Here is a 26,078-nt window from a genome sequence, read left to right as displayed (position 1 = left end):
TAATATATCAACATTCATTCTATTTTATAAAACTATGAAGATCATCAAACATTTGTACATTATAATTGATTCCACAAGATAGCTTTTAAACTATCTTATAGAAATATCCCACTTTTAAAATCACATTTATTGAAAGTTACGTTTTCGTATTTTTTCAAAATTTCTCATTCAGGCTCCTAGAATGCTATAGTGTTCCATAAAAAAAAACCCCAAATGAAAAATAAACAGGGTTCACAGGTGTTTCCTGTTCCCCCTCCGTTCTCCTGCTTTAATCACTTACGCAGTTAATTCATAATACAATTCATAATTCATAATTCCGCAGGACATTGCAGTATGCAAAGTCGATCGATTCCCGAATTCTGAATTCTGAATTTGCAAGGGAGAGCCTTGGCACCGTGAAAAAGAGCGACGCCCCAGGGACACCATTAATGTAACTGTCGGTACATTAGCTCATTGAATTAAAAAAGCAGCGCCCTCGACTCTGTTCGCTTTCTTTTTTTACCCTTGGAGGGGGGTTGTCCTTATCGATCCATCTCAATTACGGAAGAATCAGGTGGCGTGGCACCGAGTGGCAACCGGCCTACACGAGGTGTCTGTGACAATGGTGTTTAAGATGATTACCACCCCGATTCATCCCCCAGCCCCTGACACTCGCGGAGAAGAGAAGGTACACAGAACGGAGGAAAAAAAAATCGTCGTTAGACAAATGGGATGCTTTATCTGGCATTACGCCTTTTTATTTGAGCGCCGATTACGGCTGTGGGAAGTTTCGTTCCACTTTTGAGGGGTAAACCGTCCCCCCGTTACGCTCCCTTGTCGCAAGATTGAGGTAAAACGATTTGTAGACTCGCGACACGACCGAATCATCGGGGATTTCGGCCTTGCGAGTTTGGCAATTCGACCGGGGAAGGTGAGAATAATACGAAACATCAATTTGTGTATGTAAAGAGCTTCTGCGCGATGAATAAGGTTGACGCAACAACGAGATACAAATTCATAGATAGCTGGGAATCATATTTAACCCTTATAAAAGCAACTGGACTTTTTATATTCCTGTGAAAATATTGCAAAACAGCCCTGGATTTTCCTTTTCGTCACTTTCATGTCAATTTATGTTTTTAAAATAAATATTTGTACAAACAATTTTAAATATTAAAGATTCTTTATACGCTTTTAGAATAGAATGCCCCAGTATCCATATAAGATAGGTTGTTAGATGAACATAAAATTAATGTTGGTTGTTGTTAACATACAAAATAAAAATAACAGGAGGGTAATGTTTAGCACGTTCGAGATTTGACTTTTAATCGATAGAAAAAGAAATTCTTCCCCCAAACTTCACTTTTAGAACTCGTAAACAAAGACAATGTGCGTTTCAGGATGAAACTCCATAGAACATTTTACTTATCGTTAATTTCGTCCCCTAGTTCGTTTCCTGAATGCGTATTCTTGTTTATATAAGCGATTGATTTTACCATGAAATTACACCGCAGTTTCCAGTAACTTTTTCGCTCAAATCGTTTAAAACAGTGTTTGATATGTTATAGGAAGGGAAAAGTAAGAGTTTAGGGAAGGTATGAAAGGGATATTATAGGGTACCCTGGTTGCTCAACAACCGTGAGCACTTTGGTTGTTCACACAAGGGTTAATACACGAGCAACTTATTGATTGTTTAATTATGAAAAATTTAATAGATTCACAGATTGTCTCGCACAAAATTGTTATTACATTTAATTTTCCCCTTTTCATTGCAAACTCGCTCCACTTTTTGGTATCGTATACAGAAATTCCTTCAAGATTCAAACACGAAAATATTGCTTTTCTCAATTGCGTATTATATAATCTCCATGGTCAAAATGAATTCTAAACGCGCGAATCTAATGTCAAAGGTCTTCCTCGCCGCTGCTGGTCGGGAAAATTAATTTTCTTTTCGCGTAATCGCCGTATCAGAGTTTCGCGCCCACGAGTAATGTAATGTAACGCACACACGGGGGTTGCAGCGTTTTGATGACGAGGTGAAAAACGAATAAACGAACGAGAGTGGTTCCCCAGTGCTCGCTCACACGGTCATCCTAACCTCGTTAACCGACAGTACACCGTTTGCACGGTAATCGTACGCAAAGGGAATGGGACGAGGCGAAAGAGACGAGAGTAAAAGAAGGGAGGCACCGGATACGCAACGATAGACGAAGAGCCAGAACGAAAGGGGGAAGGTAGACTCGCCATTCTCCACGTCCAGGGCTCTTATGCGCTGTTTAACTTATCCATTTAAAACTCAAACATGCGAAACAATTAATTAGTAATTAACGCTAGCCGGTCGTAGGACGAAGGAGCAAAAGAGAAGAAGAGTGGAAAGACGATAGGGCGTTCGCCTCTGGGGTGTCTGCACCGCCCCAAGAAGAGGGTACCGGCTGGGCGTAGGAGGTTTCTGCAGAAGCAAGAAACTTTAAAGTTCCGAACTTTAGTTCTGCTGTTAGCTTCTAATTAGCGGACAAACAGTTAACCTCCAGATACAGCCTCGCCGCTCGCCGGTACCCGAGGAGGATATTCTAAGCCCCCTGCACATGAATTCGTTTCTCGATCGTTATCGTCCGCCTCCACCTACTGTGGAGGAAGAAAAGATTGCTAATCATTGACTGGAAAAGTTTGTCCAATCTTCTGTGGTCAAATTTTTCTCGTCAGTCGGTTCACTTTGAAATGCAGACGTATCGTAGACGGGGGACTATAACTGATACGACCCGTATACTTTGAAGTGTTTCTGGAAAAGGTTAATTTCCAAGAATATTCGGATCTTCTTGCAATCCTCCTAAGTACAAAATTTCTTAACACTAGAACTATCAAAGCGGTCTAATAAAATAAAATAGAAAAAAATTTAGAGGACTGAACTTTTGAAAATTTACCGTAGTTTGCATTATACACTTCTTCGCGCATCTACCGTTCTAATTTCTTTGGTACAAATAAATGCACCATAACTATCGGTAGTTCTAGTGTTAATCTCTAACAAAGTGGATTCTCGTATTTTAAAATCAAGACCACAAAAATCAACCATCGTTTATATCATTCTTTCGAATAAGAGACTCCGTCATCAGTGTTAAGAGACGTTTTTCAGAACCTCTATGAACTGCACATCGAATTGCCCGCGAAGAGCGATAATACCGTTAATTTTTTCCTCGTTAAAATGCTACCTGTCGCCAGCGAATTTGCTAGACAGGCTTCTCCGAGTTCAACAGTCTCAAGTTTCCACGAGCAATTACGGCCGCGGGAGATTTTAATTTCAAATTCGTGGCTCGTTCTCGTACGGATAAATTGCTGGTCATTACGCGTGTCCCTTCGTCTCCCCCCCTGGTTCCTTCCCTCCTCTTCTTAGCTCGTCCGGGCGTCCAGATTGCCTGTCACTCCGCTTTCAAATTGCTCAAACACGGTCCGCGTTACCGAGAAGCGTCGGCGGTCGATCCACCGCGCTGCATGCGGGCAACCTTCGCTCGAAACGACAAACGCACTCGCTGTTCGATGGTTTTGCACGCGAAGGGCACCGGTGTGCCGGTTCCACGGCCCGCGCGGGGGGGTGGAACGAGGAAACGTCGAGTTAGGTCATCGATGGTGTGAGGGTTTCAATATGCTTCGACAGTAGTTACGATACCCACCCTGGACCCGCCATAGATCGGAGTGGATGCAGAAGCAGACGTGGGGAAGGGGAAGTGGGAGGAGGGGGAGGGGGCTATCGTGCTGCGGTATCGGTCGCCTTGGTTATTTAGGAAACCATATCAAAGTTTGAGTTGGCTGGTTGCCGGCAGTGCGCAACCCTCCTATCGTGGCCTCCGCTTCTGGACAATGAGATCTCTTCCGGCCTCGTCGAGGTCGCCCTTGACGTTCGTTACCGGACCGAATAACGGCACCTAGAGCCATGAAAATGGTGGCGTATTGAATTTGCGAAGAGGTCGACTGAGAAAAGACGCTGCCCGTGTTAGATCGATCATTCGTTATACGACGGGAAGACCGTTCGTTAACTTTTTCATCCGTAACGATTGTCATTTGGCAGTCTTTCCGGGGAAAATTATGTGTTTCCGCGCGTACTTTTTGGGAGACGGAACTAGAGGAATCAGAGAATTTTTATTTCACACATCTTCGACTACGAACGTTTAAATAGTAAGCATCTTCTGCGGGTGTTCTGACGATATACAGTAGTGATTCGTAAATTGAACGTTTCTGTTCCTCACAACTGGGGACATCACCCTTTGGAGTCAGTGAAGCGTAAGAAACAGCATTTAAAAAGCGATACGAGCTGAAAGATGATACTTTCTTTCCCAGGTTCAGCGATATCGCTGTACATGAACATCTGCTGGTGTCGAATTTCATCTCCGCTGTACGAAAAATGAACGTGTGTACTCTGGAGCGATGGCCATTTTAAGAATCATTGCTATAGCAAATGATCACTTCTGAAATACGTGCAATGATTTTTTTAAATTTTCGAATATTTCACTCAGGAATTAATTGCAATATGCAGCCGCGTGTCAGGCATCAGTCTTCCTGAAAGATTTCAATGCTCTGTCCGAACTAGAATAAATCTCGAAGATTATTGACCTAAAATAAATCGACTAAATGATGACGCAAGTTTTGAACTGACAATAATTAAACGTCAATTTAATATCTAACTTTATTTATTAATTATATTGTTACAGAAGTGTTGTCAAATACCAATTCTAGACAAATTGTAAATATATTTGGGGCTCTAACAGAAAACTGTTTGCAGGGACAGTCGCGGCAATTAGCGGGAAAAATCTCGTAATCCGGACGCGTTACGACAGCGAGTCGGGCAAAGAAACGACAAGGGCGGGCCATTCTACTTCTAGTTCTCCGCTAGAGCCGCGAGTTGCTCGGGAAGGGTCGAGAGATTTAATTAAGGCGGAGCGACGGACAGAAAGACGAGTCGCTACGTCGTGTAAACTCGAGCTCGTCTGTCGTCCCGTTCTTCCTGTCGTAGCCTCGGGAACGAGCCAAGTCGTTCCTCCTTCTTGCCATTCTGGAAGATCTCTCGAAAACTCGTGAGAACGCTGCACACGTCTACGGCGTAGATCTGTTCGGCCGAGCGTGTGCGTCAAAGTTCGTCAGGCCACCCCCGATTTCAGGGAGCAGAAGTTTCGTCCGACAGTCCTGTTTCTCTCTTCGACATTGCACGAACCCCGTGCGGGAACAAAGCCGTTCCCGTCGGGCTGACTTCACCTGCACAGAACGAACGCAACCGTCGTTGCTCGAGAATTTCAGGCTCTGGTCTGTCGAAAAATTGAACAAAATTAATCTAATCACGGGAAGAAAAATCGATTTCTTTCGATAAAACTGTTTTGTGGATGTACATTAATTTTGGGTAGGTAGTAAAATAGTTCTTGAGTCTATACCATTCGCTATATACATTTGTAGGGTTTCTCAAGAGCAAAGGAAGTGGATCAGATTAATCACAGTGTTTGTTCTGATTGTTCTATGTTGTAACAAGGTGTTCCTGTAAACCGTTTAGCTTCTATCTGTGTGTCTATTGTATTAGTTATGTAGAATTAGATTTCATGCTTTTTTACCACAAGGTTTTGATATAAGAAAGTCACAAAATGAAAAATAATTCAACCTTTCCTAAAAAAGTAGGAGCCCAGAAAATAGACAGAAATTGAAACAAAATAATCGTTTGCACCAGAATCCCGAAACAATGCTTAAGCTCGAGTTCGTAATTTAATATTTTGCAAGCTTGCCTTTATTCTTAATTAAACATTGTATGCGGTCGAGCATATTTCTTATTTGGTTCCGAAATGAATTTTCAGTAGTTTCACTTCCGTAATTTTAATTAATTTTTCGATAAGTTGTACCTCCGTTCCGATAATAATTTTCGCCCGAATGGTTGCGCACAAAATTTTCTATGGTGTTCGTGCCAAGACTGTTTCCATGTCATCAAAGTGCATCACGTCATTCGCATCTAGAAATTTCATTACTTGTATTTGCAGCTTCAAACTCAGATTGGGAACATAGAAATTGCTGTAATGATCGTTGATCGTTGGTAACTCTTGACTATTCTATTGTTTTTCATTTTTATGAGAAGAAAATCAGAACACCATTGTCGCTTTTCATTCTTTTCATCCATTAGTATTCTCGTTAAATCAATAAATTGGTCCTCCAAAAATATTTTACACGAAATAAATAGTACAATTTTTAGGAGTTTTTAATTGATGGATTCGACATGCCCCCCTCATATTTTTTATATGAATAACGTACCCTAAAACTGTAGATTGATAATTCTATTTAATATTGTACACATCGAACGTGCCTCTTTGGCCACGATGCAATATAATGAAATTAGCTTAATAATTAGAGAAGGTACATAGAAAGTATTGATACGAACAATCGTTTCAAAGTTCCAAGAGTTAGCAATTTCCATTTATTCATATATGATTACGAGAAAAAGGTTGTTTCTTACGAACTGAGCCATTGTTTCCGAAACTCTATTTTTTCATACGTTGAGATATTTAATATTCCACGTTAAAAACACCAATTTTCGTCCGATCATCGAAGTTAAGTATCATTGGTCCGCGGTCAATACTAAGATAGGTGACCAGTTGGGAACACTGCGTGTTGGTATTACCATTGTATAATATTTATACTACACCTCTCCATCGGTTTTGTAATTGGACTAGCCTGTTAACCCCTTAACGTACGATTTAATTGTAAATAATTTTTAAAATGTATACCATTTAATTTTGTTTAAATTTGTTCGTAGAATGAATGGCCACGAAAAGAATAGACTTACTTTACGAGTACCTTGTGAATGTAAAAATGTGTCGATTTTAATATATAAAACTTGATGACGAGTGAAAATTGACATCAAGAACTTGCGTCAGACTCATCATTATACGTCAAGGGGTTAACAATTTTAAAAGAACCACTCCATAAATAGAAGTAGTACGGTATAATAAATAACATTTGGTAAAATGTGGAAAGAATTCATAAAAAAACAAGTTTCCTTTCATTTATACCGATTCACCATGATAGTGTACGAATACGAGTGGGGGTAACTGTAACATAATACAAGTTAAACATTGTTAACTGCGATTTCTATCGATACGTTCGAAAACCCCCACTATCGTATCAGTATAATTCACGGTGCTGTAGAATATTGCTTCGAAAGACCGCAAGCGAGTGGGACTCAGATTCTCCGTAATCGCGAAATAATTACATCGTCACCTCAAGACGTCAGCGCAGCGAGCAAGGTGTCGCAGCCAACCCTTCTCCGAGGGTGTTCGTATTCGTTATACTTCTAGGAAGGCGTTCCGGTGGCTCGTTCGTCCCGAAGGCTCGGGCTCTCGGAATAGCTCGCAGCATCATCTGTTCCGCGGTCGCGGTTTCAGCGTCAATAATTCGCAAAGGCTGCGGGGCAGCCTCTAACCGACTGATTTCACGCATCTGGCGTTTGGTGGTTTAGTCTGGCCTGGTCCGCGCTGCTCGCACGACGAGAGGAAAGACGAAAGACGGCGGCAAACGGTTACGTGGGATAGCGCGGGACACACTTACGCGAAGCAAGACGATAGAAGGCCAGAGAGAGGGTGAGAGAGAGAGAGGAAATGGGTGAAAGAGAGAGAGAGGAAGGGTACGGGCAGTCCCTGCCTCGCCGGCGTGGTGGTCCCGTGATCAATATTCCTTACCCCCTTTGCCTTGGCTTACCCCTCCGGCGCGGTACGGGTGCCCCTTACCTCGTGGAAACCCTCCTGCTACCCTCGCCCACATCCTCCCACCTCCCTACGGGGAGAACCCGGGAGAAACCCCTGAAACCCCTCTCGCACCCTCGTCTTAATTAGGAGTCTGAATCTGCGGCGGACACGCGTATAAGGGTAGGCTGGTGGAGATCGGAGGGAGGAACGGGGTGGGCGTAGGTGGGTGTAGCGACGGGGCAAAGCCAGACGAGCGTCGTGTCCGAAACATTATTCCCAACTTTGGTACGATCGCCCGGCGTCACGGCCGCTGGACGACCCTTTTTATTATTCTCCGAAAATAAACACATTTGCGCTTCCTTGCCCTCTCGCGAGGCGGATTGCTGTGCAGCCTCGCCTCGAGCACGCCTTGTTCCTCCCTCGTTCTGGCCCCCGAAAGAACTTCGCCTTCCACGTCGAGTAATTAACCGTTGTTCCGAGGAAGTGAGCTTAAATTTGAATTGCGCCGTGTATGCAGATTCCTATATCGGTTAGCAACCGTGCAATCTGTTTTGTTCTACTTTCGATATTGCGCACATTGCATCCGGTTAGATGCCTACCACCTGACTGGATTATTAGGATTATTAATTTATTAGAGAAGAGAATCATCTCTTAGTTAAAAAATGCTCCATTGTCCTGGAGTCTAAACACTGGATTACGATTTTTGATACTTTTAAAAATAAACAAAACCTACAGTAAAAATGTTTTATTCCCTATATATCACTCGAATAAAGTTTTGCCCATGTCTGCCTAATACATTGAAAACTTCGGCTTAGCAAAATAATCCTAATTTCTTCAGCCCCTGTCCCCACATGTTTTTGAAAGATTTTCGGTTCGACACGTCAGAAGTCAGCGGTCTTTCTCTCGTTATCTGCGTGCAAAGTCCTCTCGTTCGTAACGATCTGCGAATAATAATTGCCTCGATCGTCTCGGTTAAATCAAAGGGGAAGCTCTCGATAACGTCAGAATAATTAATTATCGCTGGAGGGTTGCGGAGTTTTAAAGAAATCGCCCGAGTCTTTCGTCCGTGAACATATTTACGTGCATGTTACATACAACTCTGGCACATAGAGGGTAGGTGGCGGTGAGACTGAACCGAGAGGATATTGGGGTTAGGCCATTCATTAGATTACGGGAATTCGGTGGTACCCCGTTTAGGGGATGGCGGAGAAGATTGTGCGAGAGGGAGGGGGTCGTTGGAGATGCGAGACTGGATGCACGATCGAGGACTAATTTCGTGTGCATTAATAACGTTACGAAGTACAAAATAAAAAGATTACCTAATTTTATAGGTGAAAAACACGTAAAGTGAATTCCATTTCGTTATATTACGTTAACTAAACAAATGCAACTCGATAACCAATGTATTTACTCATTTTAAAATTAAATATCCCAATTTCTGATCGACTATCTGTGTTGACATTATATTTGAAACAACACCACTAACGTACCCTTTTTTCTGTTGCAGAGTCGGCCCTCGCAAGGCGGGACTATCCCCGCCAAATCATGAACAAGGTAAGCGAAAAAATTTCACACGCCCGGGTCGCTTAAACACGAATAAACGAATAAATTCGATTAGTTCGTGACATTAAATCCGGTTCAACGCACCTCGAGCAACGTATTTATCTCGTACGTAAGGAGAGTCGCGCGCGGTTGCCAACTCGATCGTCGATTTGCACCTTCCGTCAGCAAATATGGCGAGTCAGTTACTAGGGAAGATCGATCCAACACCTTTAATCGGTTTTCATGCAACATGCCTCGCTCATAGCGTGCTCGTACTTTTGCTCGCCGTTACTTCGGTAGCCTGCGCCAAGCAATCAACAACGCTTTCACGAGTCAAAATCCATTGATAGAGCCATAATTGCTCTACGATCCACATTCTAGGCCACTATTGAAATCTACGAGAACTCGTGGAAAATTTTGAAGTACGCGATCTATACTTCGAATTATAACGTTCTACGTTCAGTAGTACAAAGCGTTTCGCGAAAGAGTCGACTGCGTATCTTAGAAATTTGTAAACATGGTCCATTAACCCTTTGTACTATTTAATTTTATTTAAAATTCTTTTGCTTCAATGCTCACGGAAGAGAACAGATTTCTTTTATAAATGCAAATACGAAAATGTATTAATTTTAATAGGTTTCTATGACGAGTGTAGTGCTTTGTCATTATGAAACTTGACACAAAAAATTTATAACGAGTCTGACAAAGTAATCATGTGTCATAGAATTCAACTTCGACCAGCTAGAATACAGTCTGAAGATAGTTAAATACCGCAAGGGGTCGATACTTAACAAAATGGCGTCTGAGATTCTAACCCACACAGGAATTCATCGCGCGATGCAACGCGAGCATAAGAGGAAGATTAACGAAAAACTTTACGAGTCCATCGTTTCCGAAGTTGGAGGGAGGGAGATAACTAAAATCAGAGGGTAAAGTTTTTAGCGTCGTTGCGCGTTTCGAAGTCGGGTAACACTGTAACCTGAGGGGCTAGGAGATACATGAAGTCGTTCACGCCCGTCTGTAGGCGTTTGTGTGTTGTATTTGTACGCGTTGGTTATGGAGTGTATATGTATAACCCGAGCCTCATTTGTAGGCCCTTTATGCGCCGTCTGCCTTTCCTCATTATGCATTGCACATGAGAAAACTAGCTTGGAATCTCTTTCCTTCTTGATCGCTCCGACGTCGTCTGGCTCTCTTCTGCTACGCCCTCCCGCTCGACGAAGGGGGCTGTTGATCCCTTCAACCCCTCCCTCCGCCCCCTCTAGCCACCTTCGTTCCTCCTGGCGTCGGCGTGCCCCGGCTGCTAGCTCTGCTTCTTTATAAACTTTTAATGACGGCAAAGCCTAATCGAGAGAACGAGCAAGCATACACCCGACCTCGCCTCGCGAAAGCTATCCGAGAAAATCAACGTCGATTCTCGATTTTCGATACTCGAAGGCGGACGTCGCTTCGCAAGACGCTCGCGGAATCCACGGCAACCGTCGCGGCGCTCGTTAATTGTTATCGATTATTTCGTTCGCGTGGAAGTCTCGCCAGAAATATGCTCGCCTCGAATTGTACGATGCATCATAACACACTCCGTGCTCCAATTTTTCGAAACGTTTCTCATCGATGATAATTATTTTCACATTTTTAAATTTTTATTTATCTCGTAATTTATTAGTGCAATGTTCTGAACGTAAGAAAAGGTCGTAGAATTATTCATTCAAAACTTGAAAACAGCTCTAGGAAAATCAAAATTATTAACGATTTAGACACTGATTTAGAAAACGGATATTTTATGTCTATATGTAGTTTCTTCCAATACAATTTACTTATAAAAAAACTATGGAAAGATTTGTGAATTGATCAGATACGTAGATACGAGTTTACCAAATAAAATGATGTTTCTTGGAGTAATTACCCTTCACGTTTTCCGCTCGAAGCGTACAGGAGCAATTAGTTCTAAAACGCGTGGATACACACTGTGACGTTGGCGTGATCGCGACGCGACGGATAAGATACCGTTTTCCGATTCCTGTGCAAAAGTGCACCCGAGCGTTTGCGATTTGCAACAAATCATTCAGCATTTACGCCCGGTTGCCCGCCCAGTTAAATTAAACTTCTACCGAGAACTTCGTTCTCCACCCGCTGCTCCGAAGGCATGCGTATTTCCAATATATAACCAACAGTTTGTACCTGCGAACTGCTTTTCGAAGTTTACCTCGCAAACCTTGCCGTGAAGCTGGTTACTCGTTTGCTGGGCTGCAATGGCCCTTCGTTAAAGGTCGACTAAAATTAACGAAAAATTACTTTGCTCAATTGGGAGACGTTGCTTTCCAAGAAAGTACCTTTCAAAATCGATCGAACACACGAACCTATAATTAAAATTCTTTCAAACGTATTTCTTTCTTTTACTATGGTCGGTAACTTGTATTTCAAAAAAATCTATTCGTTTGCGTCGATGTTCCAGTCATTAGATTCATTCATTCAGGAAAATATATTTTCTTAAGTCTATTTCTAGATATTAAATAGAATATTGTCCTTTCTAGTAATAATTTAATCAAATTTCAAGTGAATAATAAACCAATATTTTTATACCTTCAAGGAGTAAAATAATATGAAGTAAAATTTTATTTTCATTAATTATTTGTTACTGATTATTCAAATCAAAATGCGCTCAGGTTCTGGAAAATTATGTTATGTCAAACTCAGTTAAACGAGCTAACTAGTTGATGGATCGCTGTATAATATCTGTAAACAGTAGAAGTTTTGTGAGGGTGAAATTAAAGGCATGTAGGTATTATCGTGTCGATTAATAGGATTTTATTTCCAGCCATACAATATAACAACAAACTGGATTTCCTATTATCCGTGGGACCCATTGCAGTCCTTTCTTACCCTCGGTAAATGGGGGACAACGGAAACGTTAAAACCTTCGACTCCTAAAGCACCATTAAACTAACCCTTAGTTATTTCTTCCGTACACCTTGGAGCGTACATCCTGCTTCGCCTTTATATACGTAGTTCCTGATCGTTGGTTACGGTTTCTTTGGGTTCCTCGGAGAAAATTTCCCCAACCATGATATATATTTTCTTATTAAACAATAACAACAATTTCAATGTTGAGACAATCCTGGGAACTTTACCCTGATAAATACGGCTCGAACAGTCGTAAAAAAAAATTTTAATTTTATATCGAAAAGCGGTGTCGTTCCTTTTTAAGCAGCCTTTAAAGGAATGCCGGGGGATAAAGTGTTCGGGGCGCTATTTAGTGGCGGCACTCTTTCATAAAAGACCTTAATAAAAATCCCAATCTAAACAAGCTTAATTTACGTCCGCCACATAATTACCTACCCCCGAGGCACGACCCCCCTCGTTCTTTTTCTCCTCCGGCGTTGGCAGGCCACTTCTGGTGCACCGCGAGAGGAAAGAGTCCTCCGGGGTAGAAGGAGGCGCGTGGAGGGCTCTCTGAAAAATCTAAGAGGCTTAAAGCATTAAAAGGGTTATATAACATTCATTAGCAACGGGTCAGCCTTTGTGAAATTTCCCTTGGAAGCGGCTGCACCGGCTGGACGCGTCGCCTTTTCGCCATTTCCTCTCCCCCCACCCTACGCCCTATTCTCTACTCCAATTCCACTTCGGTGTCTGTGTCTCTCTCTGGTTCCCTTGTTCTCGGGGCGTTCAGTCTTTCGTCTCTGGGGGTGCTGGATAGTCACGCGAGCGGAGTATCGTCCGACGAAGGGGGCGGTAGGATAGAAAGCGCCGGAGCAAGGAGCGGGAGGGTCGCGTCTCTGATGAAGATGTCGCACACGCCGGGGACCCCGGTGAGATTACTCGGGTTAGAACCCGTGGACCCTGGTCAGGGCACATGCTAATTGCTTTATTTGACATCAAGAAATAATGTACCGCTGGCTCCACCGGCACCGGCAGCCATCGTGCTGGGACCCCGCGAGGAAACCCGAAACCCCTCGCGCCCTCTTCGGCTCTTTCGCTTGTCCCTTCGTATAAATCTCTGGGACGGGGCCACCTTGGCCCGTGCACTCGTTAAATCTCCTTAAGTTACGAGTGAGAAGCATTATCGAGCTGTTATTGAAAGAGGTATTTCACGGTTTCCCCTTTCCATTTCACGGTTTCGTATACAACGACGACTAAACGTTGATCGAATTTAATAATTGTGACCAGTCTCCTTTGTTTTCATTCCTTCGACTTTTTATTCTTCTACAGTCTGATTTTAATTATTCATCACTACGAATGTTTATGCATTTGGGTAAGGTGTATTTCTTTTGGGTTAGAGGTATTTCACGGTTTCCTCTTTTTTTTTCATGATTTCCTATACAGGGTGCTCGGCCACCCCTGGGAAAATCAAGAATATCAATTTCTTGACTGAGGCTTCGTTAAAAAGTTATTAAAAAATTTCAAATCATTCTGAAAAACTCATTTTTGGTTGCGGGGATCAATTACAGTCATTTTTTGTGAAAACACATACCCCCGAAATCTTAATCACATTCGAGAAAAAAATTCCAGTAGGTGGACAAATTTTTCGGTGAAATTAAAATTTTTCAAATCGTTCTAAAAAAATTATTTTCAGTTGCAGGGGTTAATTACAATCATTTTTTGTCATTACACGTACCCCCGATATCCTACGCATTTTCGAGAAAAAAATTCCTTACCGAAAATCTAATGTGAGGCTAGAAATGTTTGCCCGAATTTTCATGCGAATCTTTAAAACATCATAACTTCCGAACGAATTGGACGATTTTCATGTTTAAAAAAGCAAACTACGCGTATTTTGGTGGAGAATATGTACAAATCGTAAAAATATTGGAAAAGTTGGTCCTTGACCCCGCAAAATGAGAAAAACCCCATAAAAATGGTCCAATTTTCAAACAGCCATAACTCCTACAATTGTGAATATATTTCAATGAAATTTTTTTCTGAAGTAGAGCTCATGGGTACCTACAAAAAAGTATTAAACAATTTTTCTGTCGGGCGTTAAACAAAATTTTTAAACATGAAAAACGAGTTTTTAAGATAAATCGACAGGGGGTAGGTGCCTAAATTTTTTGACAAAAATAAAAAATTTCAAATGGTTCTAAAAAAATTATTTTTGGTTGCAGGGCTCAGTTACTATCATTTTTTATCATTACACATACCCACGAAATCCTACGCATTTTCGAGAAAAAAATTTAGTACGGGCGGAACTTTAAACATTAATAACTTTTTAACGAAGCCTCCATCAACAAATTGGTATTCTTAATTTTCGTCCTATTTTAGCCTCTAGAATCACCCATTACAATTTTTCCCAGAGGTGGCCAAACACCCTGTATAACGATAACTAAACGGAGGGTTGATCGAATTTAATAATTGTGACGAGTCTTCTTTGTTTTCATTTCTTCGACTTTTTAATCTTCTGCAGTCTGATTTTCATTATTCATCACTACGAATGTTTATGCATTTACGGATAATTTTAATTCTCAAACTACAGAATGCACTTAATGTGCAAAAATATAAAATATAAAATAAGACGAATTATTGCATTCAGGGAACAAAGCATTATCTCTACAAGGCTCCCATTTCTATTAATAAGAATACGAATTTGCATAAAGATTCGCAGTTTATTCGTCACTTTGAATCCATCGTGGAATATAATGTTAATATCGAGCAGACTGTTTAGAATAATTATCAGCTTATGTTTTCTTAGCCAAAACGATATTGTTTAACCTCCGGGCGAGGCTAATATTTGAACATGAGTATTGCTTACTTGCACTACCAAGGTTCAAGATCAACATCGACTCGTTAATTAATATCGATGGAAAACAGACTGGGATACTTACAATTAGTACCAGTAAAAGTAAACAATAAAGGTGCTGTGATGCTGTTATAAAAATAATAATTGTGACATCCTATGAAGGAAATGATTTCCCGGAAGGAACATTAGAGAAGGAAGATGTACTATTTCTGACCCGATTTCACTATAAATAAAACGAAAAGTGTTTGCATCTGGGACGCTCGATTCATGATAGGACGTGAGGTGCCTGGTCACCGAAGAAAAGTATCCACTTACCTCGGACCTAATAACCTTTAGTTGGACCAATAACCGTATCTCGAAGTTACATATGGAGGAATTTGTATTCGAAATCGGCCGTATCCAGGGGATGATCGTAGCTTCCAACGCGGGGCACGCGTCTTTCTCGTAAATATGCCTGTTCGGTTGGTCGAGTGCCGTTGCCTTGCAAAAACAGAAGAGAGGGGGCGGAGGACGCCGGGCCGACAGAGCGTTAGGGTCGGTTTCGACGTCGCCAAGGGTGCATTTCATCTTCGAAAGCGTCAGCCACGAGATCGATCGGTCGTACGCTCGATGCCGGATCATCCATCTTTTATCGAATCGAACCTGATGGTCAGGCCGATGCTTTTGCGCGCAACTTTTGCTCCCGAGAACTTTCTCCGTTGCCAGCTGTGCATCTGTATTTAAACAATAGGGGGAAACGTTATCGAAATTCCTCCACACTCCACGTTTTCTCAAAATTTTATCTTTAACGAACATCGAAAAATGCCTGCTACGTGTTGGCAAAACAATAAAAATCAGACTTTCTTAAATCGTACAGTTTCCGAGAAACAAAATATTTTCAATTTTGTATTTATTAATATATTAGGAAAGTAAGTTTCTTTCCAAAATAGAAAATTCATTAAGTGCATTTATTCTCCTTTAAGATTCAGGTTTACTTGTAGTTTTACTTCGAAGCACTCGAGATCTAGTTTTCCCAACCCAGATGCTGATAAATACTCTGTGCCTGTTGACTCTTTCAATGTATCTTTCGAGGAATTTCTTCGAGGTCGGATAAACAATTTTTCGTAATTTCGTAATTTACGCACGATCAACTGATAATTTTTGTAAAACAATTTTTTACCCGTAAATAAATAAACAGAATTATTTGGATTATTATAGTATACACAAAGTTTCAAGTTGCATTTTTGAATTTATATATATTCAGTTTTTTTTATCGATGCTTGTATTACAGTAAAAACCTTAAATTGTATATTTTTCATAGTACTTTTCAACGAGTGAACAAAATACAATGAACATATTCGCTGCGTTTCTCGGGAAAGACTTAACACAGGTAGTGTCGATAAATAATATTGTTGCAGGCATGTTTGTTATCGAAGGTACCGGAACATTCTCGCGTACTTGTATGCTACTTTCGCCGAGGCGGTTCGAGATTGTTTCGAAAGTTCCTGCTCGCGCGTAAATATTTCAAGCTGCGAAAATATAACGAGATTCGAGTGATATATCTTTCACCATGGCGGCTGGTCAGCTGTCCGTTTCCACGTTCAATTTTTATGATTAAACTTTTCGTCTGCCTCGTACGTGTGCGCTGATCGTGTTTCCGTGTTTATCAATATTAATCTGAAACTTGTCAGTTCGACACGTGAAACCACTTACGGGTAGATTTGAAGTTCGGTTTTCGAGCTCGCGCACGTCGAACACATTTTTTCCAATGAATATAGAATTCCTTCGATCGTAATTGACGACGATAAACGCTAAGTAATCGCGGATATATTGTTATGTAGATAATTTGCAATATACGTTGCTTGGCTGCCGGATAAGTGTACTGGGAACTGGTCGATCCATCTCTTGTCGAACAGGGGTCGAACATTGGACGTCAGGAGCTCACTTCTATCCGAACTTCGGCCTTCGAAAGCGTCCATCATGCTTGGACAGATCACGTTCCCCCAGGCAAACATTCGTTAATATTCACCTGTGCTGCGTGATATCACCGGAGAAAGTTCAAACATCGACGGACATGCAAGGGAATTTTGTTAACGATTATCGATGCACGTAGATGCGCCCGTAACTCGGGTCTGACGTCGAGAAAATATGTCATCATTAGTGTGTTGCATCAACGGTTAACTTTTATCCCACGTAACGCGAACGAAATATTACATTTTGATAAGCAAACAATATAATTTTATTGTCATTATTATTTGTTAATGGGAATGAACCCTTTAATACAAAAGATGTAATATGTAAGGAACTACAAATGTGGGTTTCACATAGTTAAACATTATCGCTTATAAAATTTTAACAAAATAAAATAAATCAATTTACAATACGTTGCAAGAATAATTTTAGACTTTCTAATGATTGTTCAATTAAATTTGAGAAATACGTAAGAAATTTAATTTATTTGACTACTATCGGAATTGATTCAACCTTTAATTCATCTTCTTGAATGATTAATTATTATTGGAGAATATTTTAATTAAATATGAACAAGAACTCTTGAAGAGTATATAATTTTCATTGAATAATGTATCATCGGATGATTAAATTTCTGTAAGAACTTAGTATCTGTACGAACTAATAAGTAAATTAATAATTGCAAAACTGTGTTAGATTGTGCAATTTTAATTTTACATTTCGACGCTGTAATATTCATTACGAAAACTAACAAGTTTCGTTTATATTATAAAGGGTAGATTACCCTTTCATAAAGAGGTGATGTTTTACCCTCGTGTTTTAAAATTGAAACAAGTGGGACGATATAAATACGTCACGTGGTTCGAGTATGCAGCGAAATAACATTTTATTTAATTTTTTCTGTTAGAGGCAATACAGTGTATATTTCTCTAAAACTTATCAGAAAACGATAATATTACAGGTAGACTGATTTTCCTGAAAATTTGATCAAAATCTTGAGATGCAAAATATATACAGAGCGTTCGACCACCCCTGGGAAAAATTGTAATGGGAGATTCTAGAGGCCAAAATAGGACAAAAATCAAGAATACCAATTTCTTGATGGTGGTTTCGTTAACAAGTTATTAACGTTTAAAGTTCCGCCAATACTGAATTTTTTTCTCGAAAGTGGGTAGGATTTCGGAAGTATATGTATTCACCAAAAATGATTGTAATTGACCCCTGCAACCGAAAATAATTTTTCCAGGACGATTTGAAATTTTTGAATTTAATTGTTAATAACTTTTTAACGAAGCCTTCATTAACAAATTGGTATTCTTGATTTTCGTCTTATTTAGGACTCTAGAATCCTCTATTAAAATTTTTCCCAGAGGTGGCCGAACACCCTGTATGTAACTCGGATGCGGTGTTTCATTGAAGAAAATGGGTAAATCGTAAGGAAAGAGATAAAATGCTTCGTGCAACGATTTTTCAGAGGAACGATTCGGCAGGTACAGTGACATGGAGCGGGACGGTGGAATAAATAGCGTAAAGAATATTCGCCAGCCAGGTCGTAAAATATACCGTCGATGCGGTTGAGACGATGACCGTGCCGGGTGACACCAGCGCGAACGGAGAAAACCGGGAAACCATGCGAAGAGAAATAGGGGCGGCAAGGGGCTATTTTTGTGGTTAGCAGGGAATAATTTAGGGGCGGATAATACGCGGAGCCCGTGTAATTTAGCCGCGATACCGACGCCGCCGGCGGTGGAGTGCGTGCTGGTTTTCATACACTCTCGACGCGAGAGGCACGAGCGACGTGTAACGGCGAATCGGTGGCTCAGGTGTTTCGTTGGATAATAGGCGACATCATCCCCCACTTCCGATCTTCTCTCCTTCTTCCGTATCATCGTCAAACCCTGATCGATGTAATATTCACGCTCGATACGCGTCCCAGCTTCTGTAACTCGCGACGCTTGATGCCTCTACGCTTTCCCTCGAATCTCATCAGCGTCCCTTTCACGTCTTCTTGAGTAACGTGTACTTGGCTCGCCCCCGGGATAAGGGCGCGCGAGGGAAACTGTTTTTGGCCGGTATTGTTGCTACGGGGTCGCCCCGTTGGAAAATCAAAATTAACGAGCGGCCCGAATTAGACGAATTCGTAATTGATTTTGCGGCGCCCGGTGACTTTAACGCTTTTGTGTTAACCCACGGAAAATTGGAAATTCGTTTAAACGTCGCCGCGAACTTTTGCGGGAAATAGCGTCGGGGCTCGAACGACGTTTTACGTTCAACGGTGGATTTTAATTATGATTTTAAAGAGTTACTTTAATTTAAAAAATTTTCGAAGAAATTCTCAAAGAAATCGTGGAGATGTATGTCTTGATTATGCTGACTGGAACAATATTTTTCGTGTATGTTAATATTTATTGACGCGGAGTGTTGGGCTATCTTTTAAAATAACATATAAGGGTGGATTTGAGGTAGTTTAAATGTAGATAAAGTTTTCAAATAATAAGGAAGTGATTATATATAAAATTTTAACTATTTTAGTTATTTCAGTCGTGGACTCTAAACCTTACAACCATTATTTTAATTCTACCATTATGTATATCATAATATTTAAGTCGTAATACGTTTCTCTTTTTCTTGGAAAAAAGCGTTGTAATTTTTGTAGATTATTCAATGTTAGGGATGATACCCTGAAACCAAAGTTTTTAAACGATCGTATCGAAAACTGGCCATCGTAATTTACGAGAAACTATACTTCCGTCTGTTCTTGCTGCACGGAGTGGATGTTTACGGTCCTAGGTCAGACATAGCTTCGATATAGATATTCAATTATTCACTTCTGACAATCTTAGTTTAACAACTCTGAGCGGAGGCGGAACGAAACTGAAACTCCGAAGTACTTTCGCAAATAATATCCATAGAAATTCGACTCTGTTGGGGGGGGAGAAAAAATATACTTTCGTTCGTACGAAACGTAAGACAGTAAATAGTAAATCTGGAGCTGTTTTTATGTGATTTTTACAACACTGACACATAATCCAGAATATAATAGAAAAACAAAATTAGCATAGATTTTCAATGGGACGAATGTGCATACTTGTTCGTAAGTTAATTCAAGCTAAATTAATTTTTCATAGAACACCGCTCTTAAGGCAAAATGGGGATCAGTGAGGAGGTTAAAAAAATTGTAGTGATGGAATGGTGTATTTTATATTATTTATACACTTATGTTAAAAATTCATAATGTAGTATCAAACTATTTGATTAATAATAGATTTAAAAGATATATTCGAATTTTATGTACTAGAATTTTAATATTAAATACTTCATTATATTAATAGTACATCTTCTCAAGTATAGTAATAGTCCCACACTCAAGTTCATTTTACCATTTTCATTCAAGCACTACAATCTATCCTCAAAACAAAATAAATGAAATAACATTTCCTATACTAGTATCACCTGTCGACAACTTATCTTGATACTTGTTTGATATCACAGCTGATACGAATGGGTACTAAGTATGTTGCAGAAACAACTTCATCAGCCATTGCTCTTGGGCTACTTTTATCAGGTCCTCTCGGACGACCAAGCCTTTTTCTCGTTATTCTTTTCATATTGATTAAAACTTTTAACTAATTAAACAATTAACTGATAACTAGAACGCACGCTTTATTAACAAGAATCGACTACCTTCAAAGGCCACATCCAAACATCAACGCCAACCAGGCGAACGTTTGCGTTTTCGATGATATTCTTCGTATCGATTAAATCTAGGAATCGATCAGGGCCAACATAATTTTATTTATTCAACGTGAAGTAACATGAATTTCGATAATAAAAATCTTCTAATTGATTACAACAAGTATATTATTGAATTTGTGTCATCGCTACGAATACAGCAAAGACAATGGTGGTGTAGGTGGCGTTTTAAACATCGTTACCAGGGTGTCGTTTACACCGGCGGATTCGTGAATTCGTTGCTCGCGGTAAACACTCTCTTTTGTTGGTCGTCGGGAGTTAAGCCGAGGTCTCCCATTAGCGCCGGCCAGAATTACAAAAATAACACTTGTCCCTGCAGCGGAGACCCACTGGTAGCCCGGTGTAGTTAAGTAAAATTAAGCTAAAATTTCCGTCGAGCCGCGATGTATATTCAACCCCTTTTCCGCTGGTTCTCGGCCGGTGGCCAGCCTGGCCAGGGACAACCCCAGCCCCCGTGTTCCTCCTCTTCCACGTCCCGGACACTCGCGCGCCTCACTTTCCTCGTATACGTTACACTTCACGCTGCCCCTTTCTGCCACGTCGGCATTAAATATTTACCTTTCAATGAATATGCAAATATAATTATTTACGCGCAATTTAGACGTTTTTACGCGCCTCGCGCGCCACTCTGACCGTTCCTCGACCGTGGACGATTTCCCGGGCAAAGAAACGACCGTGAAGGACACTCGAGCGCCGCCGAGCGCGTAATTTCTGCTCTTTTCACGATTCCGTTTTCATTAATTGCAATGTTTACCGGGCTACATCGGCAATTAACAGACTGCGAATTTCATGCGTTTACCACGTACCGTGCAAAGCGGACCGACGTTACCTGTTTTTCATTTTCTATAGAAAATTTTGCCGATTTTTTTGCTAGTTATCGCGCGCTGCTTTAATGTTTCGACCTTTTCAGGCCTCGTTAGACGCTTGTAAAATACATTTGTGCTTGCAATTTAACAGAAATGTTAAATTGTAAATTGAAAAAGTGTTATGATGCACGTTATCAATAATGTATAGAATAACTTGGGTTTATTTAGATTTCAATTTTTTTTAGGGAAGCGTTTTAGACGAGGCATTCGTAGTTGAGAATTATTGTATATTATATGGATTTATGTGATACTACAGTAGCTGCATATCAAATTTTGTCGAGTCAATTAAACATAAATTGTTAACGAATTCATCTCTATAAACGTTAAATCTCTCTTTCATGAATCCATCTTTGTCCAAGCATGGTTCTCCGCGGGATCAACCTTTAATGTTAATTATCTAGCTGAGTTTAAAGGGATGGGGCCGAGACGGCATCAAAGAACCGAGTGTTTAGCTGCAATATCTTTCCAGCGGGTGCACATCGGTGACCAGAAAAGGGGGTTCAGGGATCCAAAAGAGGGTGGAAGGGGTCGAGGTGGTGATTCGTGGTTGGCGAAGAAACCGGAGGAGCCACCTCTGGCCCTCTTTAAGAACAGTCTACTATCTTTTGCCCTTTCTCCCTCTTCATCTCGCCAGTTCATCCAAAGTTACTTGGCCCGAGCCGGTAGGCAAAATTAAGGAAGTGTGAACACGCTGCCAAATAATCGATACTGATAAGTTTGCTTCGCGAATCTGGCCGGTGAATATCCTGATTATCCTGTTTATTCATAGACGAATAAACACTTCAGGATGTAATCAGATGTCGAGGAAACGCAGGTACTTATCTTTGGAAACTTTGTGGCCGTTGAAAACAATTTGGACTTGAGCTTCTTTTCGATGGAAATTTATTTGCACTTATGTTTATACAGGGTGTTCGGCCACCCCTGGGAAAAATTGTAATGGAAGATTCTAGAGGTCAAAATAAGATGGAAATCAAGGATACTAATTTGTTGATTGAGGTTTTATTAAAAAGTTATAGAAACATTTCCGGCCACACAGTATATTTTCGGTAAAAAATTTTTTTCTCGAAAGTGGACAGGATTTTGAGGGTATGTGTATTGATCAGAAATGATTGTAATTGACCCTCTCAACTGAAAATAATTTTTCCAGAACGATTTGAAATTTTTTTCTTTCAGCGAAAAATTTCAGCACCTACCCCCTGTCGATTTTTCTTAAACATTCGTTTTCCATTTTTAATAAATTTGTTTGACATGCTACGAAAATTTCGTTTAATACTTTTTTATAGGCACCCACGAGCTCTACTTTCTCCCAAAATTTCATTGAAATATATTCACAATTGTAGGAGTTATGGCTGTTTGAAAATTGGAGCATTTTTATGGGATTTTTCTCATTTTGCGGAGTCAAGGACCAACTTTTTCAATATTTTTACGATTTGTACATATTCTACACTAAAATACGCGTAGTTTGCTTTTTCAAACATTAAAATCGTCCCATTCGTTCAGAAGTTATGACGTTTTAAAGATTCGCACGAAATTTCAGTGAAACATATAAATGATATGGTCAGACATTATATTTTCGGTAAAGAATTTTTTTCTCGAAAACGCGTAGGATTTCGGGGGTATGCCTATTCACAAAAAATGATTGAAATTGACCGATGTAACTAAAAATAATTTTTTTAGAACGATTTCAAATTTTTTCATTTTGTCGAAAAATTGATCCACTTATTGAATTTTTTTCTCGAAACTGGTTAGGAATTCGAGGGTATGTCTATTGACCAAAAATGATCGTAATTGACCCTTGGAATCAAAAGTAATTTTTTTTAAACGATTTTAAATTTTTTAATTTAATTTTTTAATAACTTTTTAAGAGAACATCAATCAAGAAATTGATATTCTTGATTCTCGTCTTATTTGGTCCTCTAGAATCTCCCATTAAAATTTTTCCCAGGGGTGGCTGAACACCCTGTATATTCTAAATAAATGTAGTACAATTTTAATATTTCAGACGTAGAAGAAAAATTGTAAATATTATTATTCGTTGTTTACACATTTCTAGTTTCATTTCAATTATTTTTCTTTGGAATTATGCAGTATATTAAATACGTACCTATGCAGAGATTTTAGTCGTTGATTTAACTGTACCTTGATGTATATTTCCCAAGTACACAAACCGAGTAACCGGAGAATGTTTTCGAAAATGAAAACTGGCAAAGGTATAAGAAACGTGGAACGGTCTCCAAACGTCCTTTCCTTCGATAACATGCTGTAAATTTTTAAGTCGCCCCCGAGCCGTAGCCACGACCAGCGTCATATTTCCGCGGAATAACCCTGATTTAGAGTTCCGTAAGTACCAATAAGTTTTCCACGCAAAATATACCGTGCGCCTTAATGGAACAGTAGTAAGAAACTGGAAGAAAAATACCCTTATTGAAAGAAATCACCGAAGAGACTATCAGGAACGGAAGATATTGCGCGTACCGCTAGGTCGCGGGGTGGTTGGAACGAAACGACCAGAAGAGAGAACCATAAGCAGCCATCCTCGGAGCCCTGTCGTGCTTTAGCCCGATGTCGTAGCCAATATCGCGAGGAAAGGATACAAACGACTCGAAATAGACCTTGAAAATAGATTCAGGACCGATCGCGCAGCCAGGGTGGAATAAGCCATCGATATAAATTGCTCCATCCACTGACGCCGTCGTCGTCGTCGGCGTCTTCGTCGTCCCTATCGCGTATAGCGGGCAGAATGGAAAAAAAAGAAAGCCACTCGCGGAAAGTTTGTTCGTATATAACGTATGCATCGTCAGCCCCGGGGATATTTCGCGCGAAGACGCGTCGGGGGTCCTGGGATAACGCGGACGAGCGGACCGCGAATTTTTCCCACCGCCTACGGCACGAGATTCTCTGGAGAAATGAAATTTTGAAAAGCGTATGTTCGCCCGTCCCGGGTGCTCCACGTACTCCGGGAGATTGCTTATTTATTTTCTGGCCGTGGACTCCGGGCTGGAATTAACGCGAAAGTTAAATTGAGGGTCATCTTGGACCTCGCGTTCGTTTCAAATAACGATTCTCAATCTGGGATGATTATTCGAGCATCCGTTTGGATGCAATTGGTACAACGATTATTAAAAAATTCGTATATTTAATATATTTCCGAACTAATAAGGAGACAAATTCGTTCCGATAATCGAAATTTACCGAAATAAAATAATTTTTAAAGACGTTGTTTACATTGTAAAAATGCACACGGTAGACATTTTGCTCACTGTAATTCAGAATCGGAATTCAACGTGGTGCATCGAAATTTCTCTTTTACAATTTCAGTTTCTAATTAATTACTCTACTCCGGTCCTTGCAGAACGGACGAATTGAAAATAGTCGACCAACAACACGCACTGGACGCTGGTTTAAGCGTACCGAGGGGTTGCGCGGAATACCAACGGGTCCCAGCATTAATACTTCGGTCCCGATGATCCGCGTCGTTAACATCCTCTCGGGCGAAACGGCCGACATCCAACGGCAAACAATTTCGGGCGAGAAGAACGAGAGAGCAACGAAGGGAAAATGTATTCGAGAGTTTCCAATTTGCGGTTGTGGCTGTTAGAACAGAGCGTAGATGAGGGGGTGGTTGGTCGGTACCGAGAGGGTCGCGGTGGAGAAGGAGGTGGCGACGGGTGGTTCGAGGCTCTATTATGGTAATTATATGATAAATACAACAAGGCCTTAGGCGGTGTCTCCTCTCTTGGCTGCCCTCTTTCCACCCTCGCTCGGTCGGGGTTCTCTTTGCAGCCGCGAACGGAGTCCTCTTCTTCCATCGGTGGCAGGAATCTCGCTCTGCTCATGGTTCCGTCTCGTCCTCTTCGAGGCTTGTCGTTTTCCACCACCCCTGCCTCGTCCTTCTGTCTCTCCTTTCGGTTTCCTTTCAGTCGCCTCGGCGTTTCTGCGCGAGCACCGGCGGTTTCGTTTAAAATACGCCTCCTCTCTTGACGGAATGCAATTAATCTTACTCCCTCTCGATCCCGCTTTCTCATAGAGACCCGGTCCTGAAAGGGATGAGCAGCGCGGCTGGAAGAAGTGTTACCGACTTAATGAAGTACGACTTCTGATGCATGCGTGCGCGAGAGAGACCGCGTGACAGGGGGGAACGAACGACGGGGAAAGATATAAATACGGAAAGGCGGAAAGAGAACGACTCGACCGGAAATCCTGACTAAACATCCGCTTTCATTATCGCGCTACGTTTAACCGGGGACGTATTTACGGCTAAAGAGGGAGCGAATTAGATAAGTAGGTTACGCTGTTTGCCCCGAAAGACACGGTCAATTCTTTCAACGTGCCCTTCCGGATTACGTATTTGTGGTTTCGATTTTTTATACGCGAAGGTTTACGTTGACATACCAAAGTCAGTCACCCTATTGCAACTACTGCGATATCGAGCTCATGAGAGTCGACCATTTACTATACGAGTGCAGTGAAACCGAACTAATAAGAAATAAATATGACATAAAACCTGGATCAAAAAGGAATGGAAAACACCTTTAACACTAGGTTTACGAGCAC

General features: G+C 40.9%; 1 protein-coding gene across 6 annotated transcripts in view; it reads left to right on the top strand.

The window, feature by feature from the left end:
- LOC143340790 (uncharacterized) overlaps positions 1-26,078 on the top strand; it is a 509,578-nt gene that overhangs the window by 388,747 nt on the left and 94,753 nt on the right. For all 6 annotated transcript variants that reach the window (XM_076763086.1, XM_076763085.1, XM_076763087.1 and 3 more), the window contains exon 4: positions 9,190-9,236. In XM_076763086.1, coding sequence (XP_076619201.1) covers positions 9,190-9,236 — 47 coding nt within the window. The remainder of the gene's footprint in view (positions 1-9,189; positions 9,237-26,078) is intronic.

This window comes from Colletes latitarsis, chromosome 4, assembly GCF_051014445.1.
Source record: "Colletes latitarsis isolate SP2378_abdomen chromosome 4, iyColLati1, whole genome shotgun sequence".
NCBI classification, from domain to species: Eukaryota; Metazoa; Arthropoda; class Insecta; order Hymenoptera; family Colletidae; genus Colletes; species Colletes latitarsis.
This window is presented reverse-complemented; position numbering and strand designations above follow the sequence as displayed.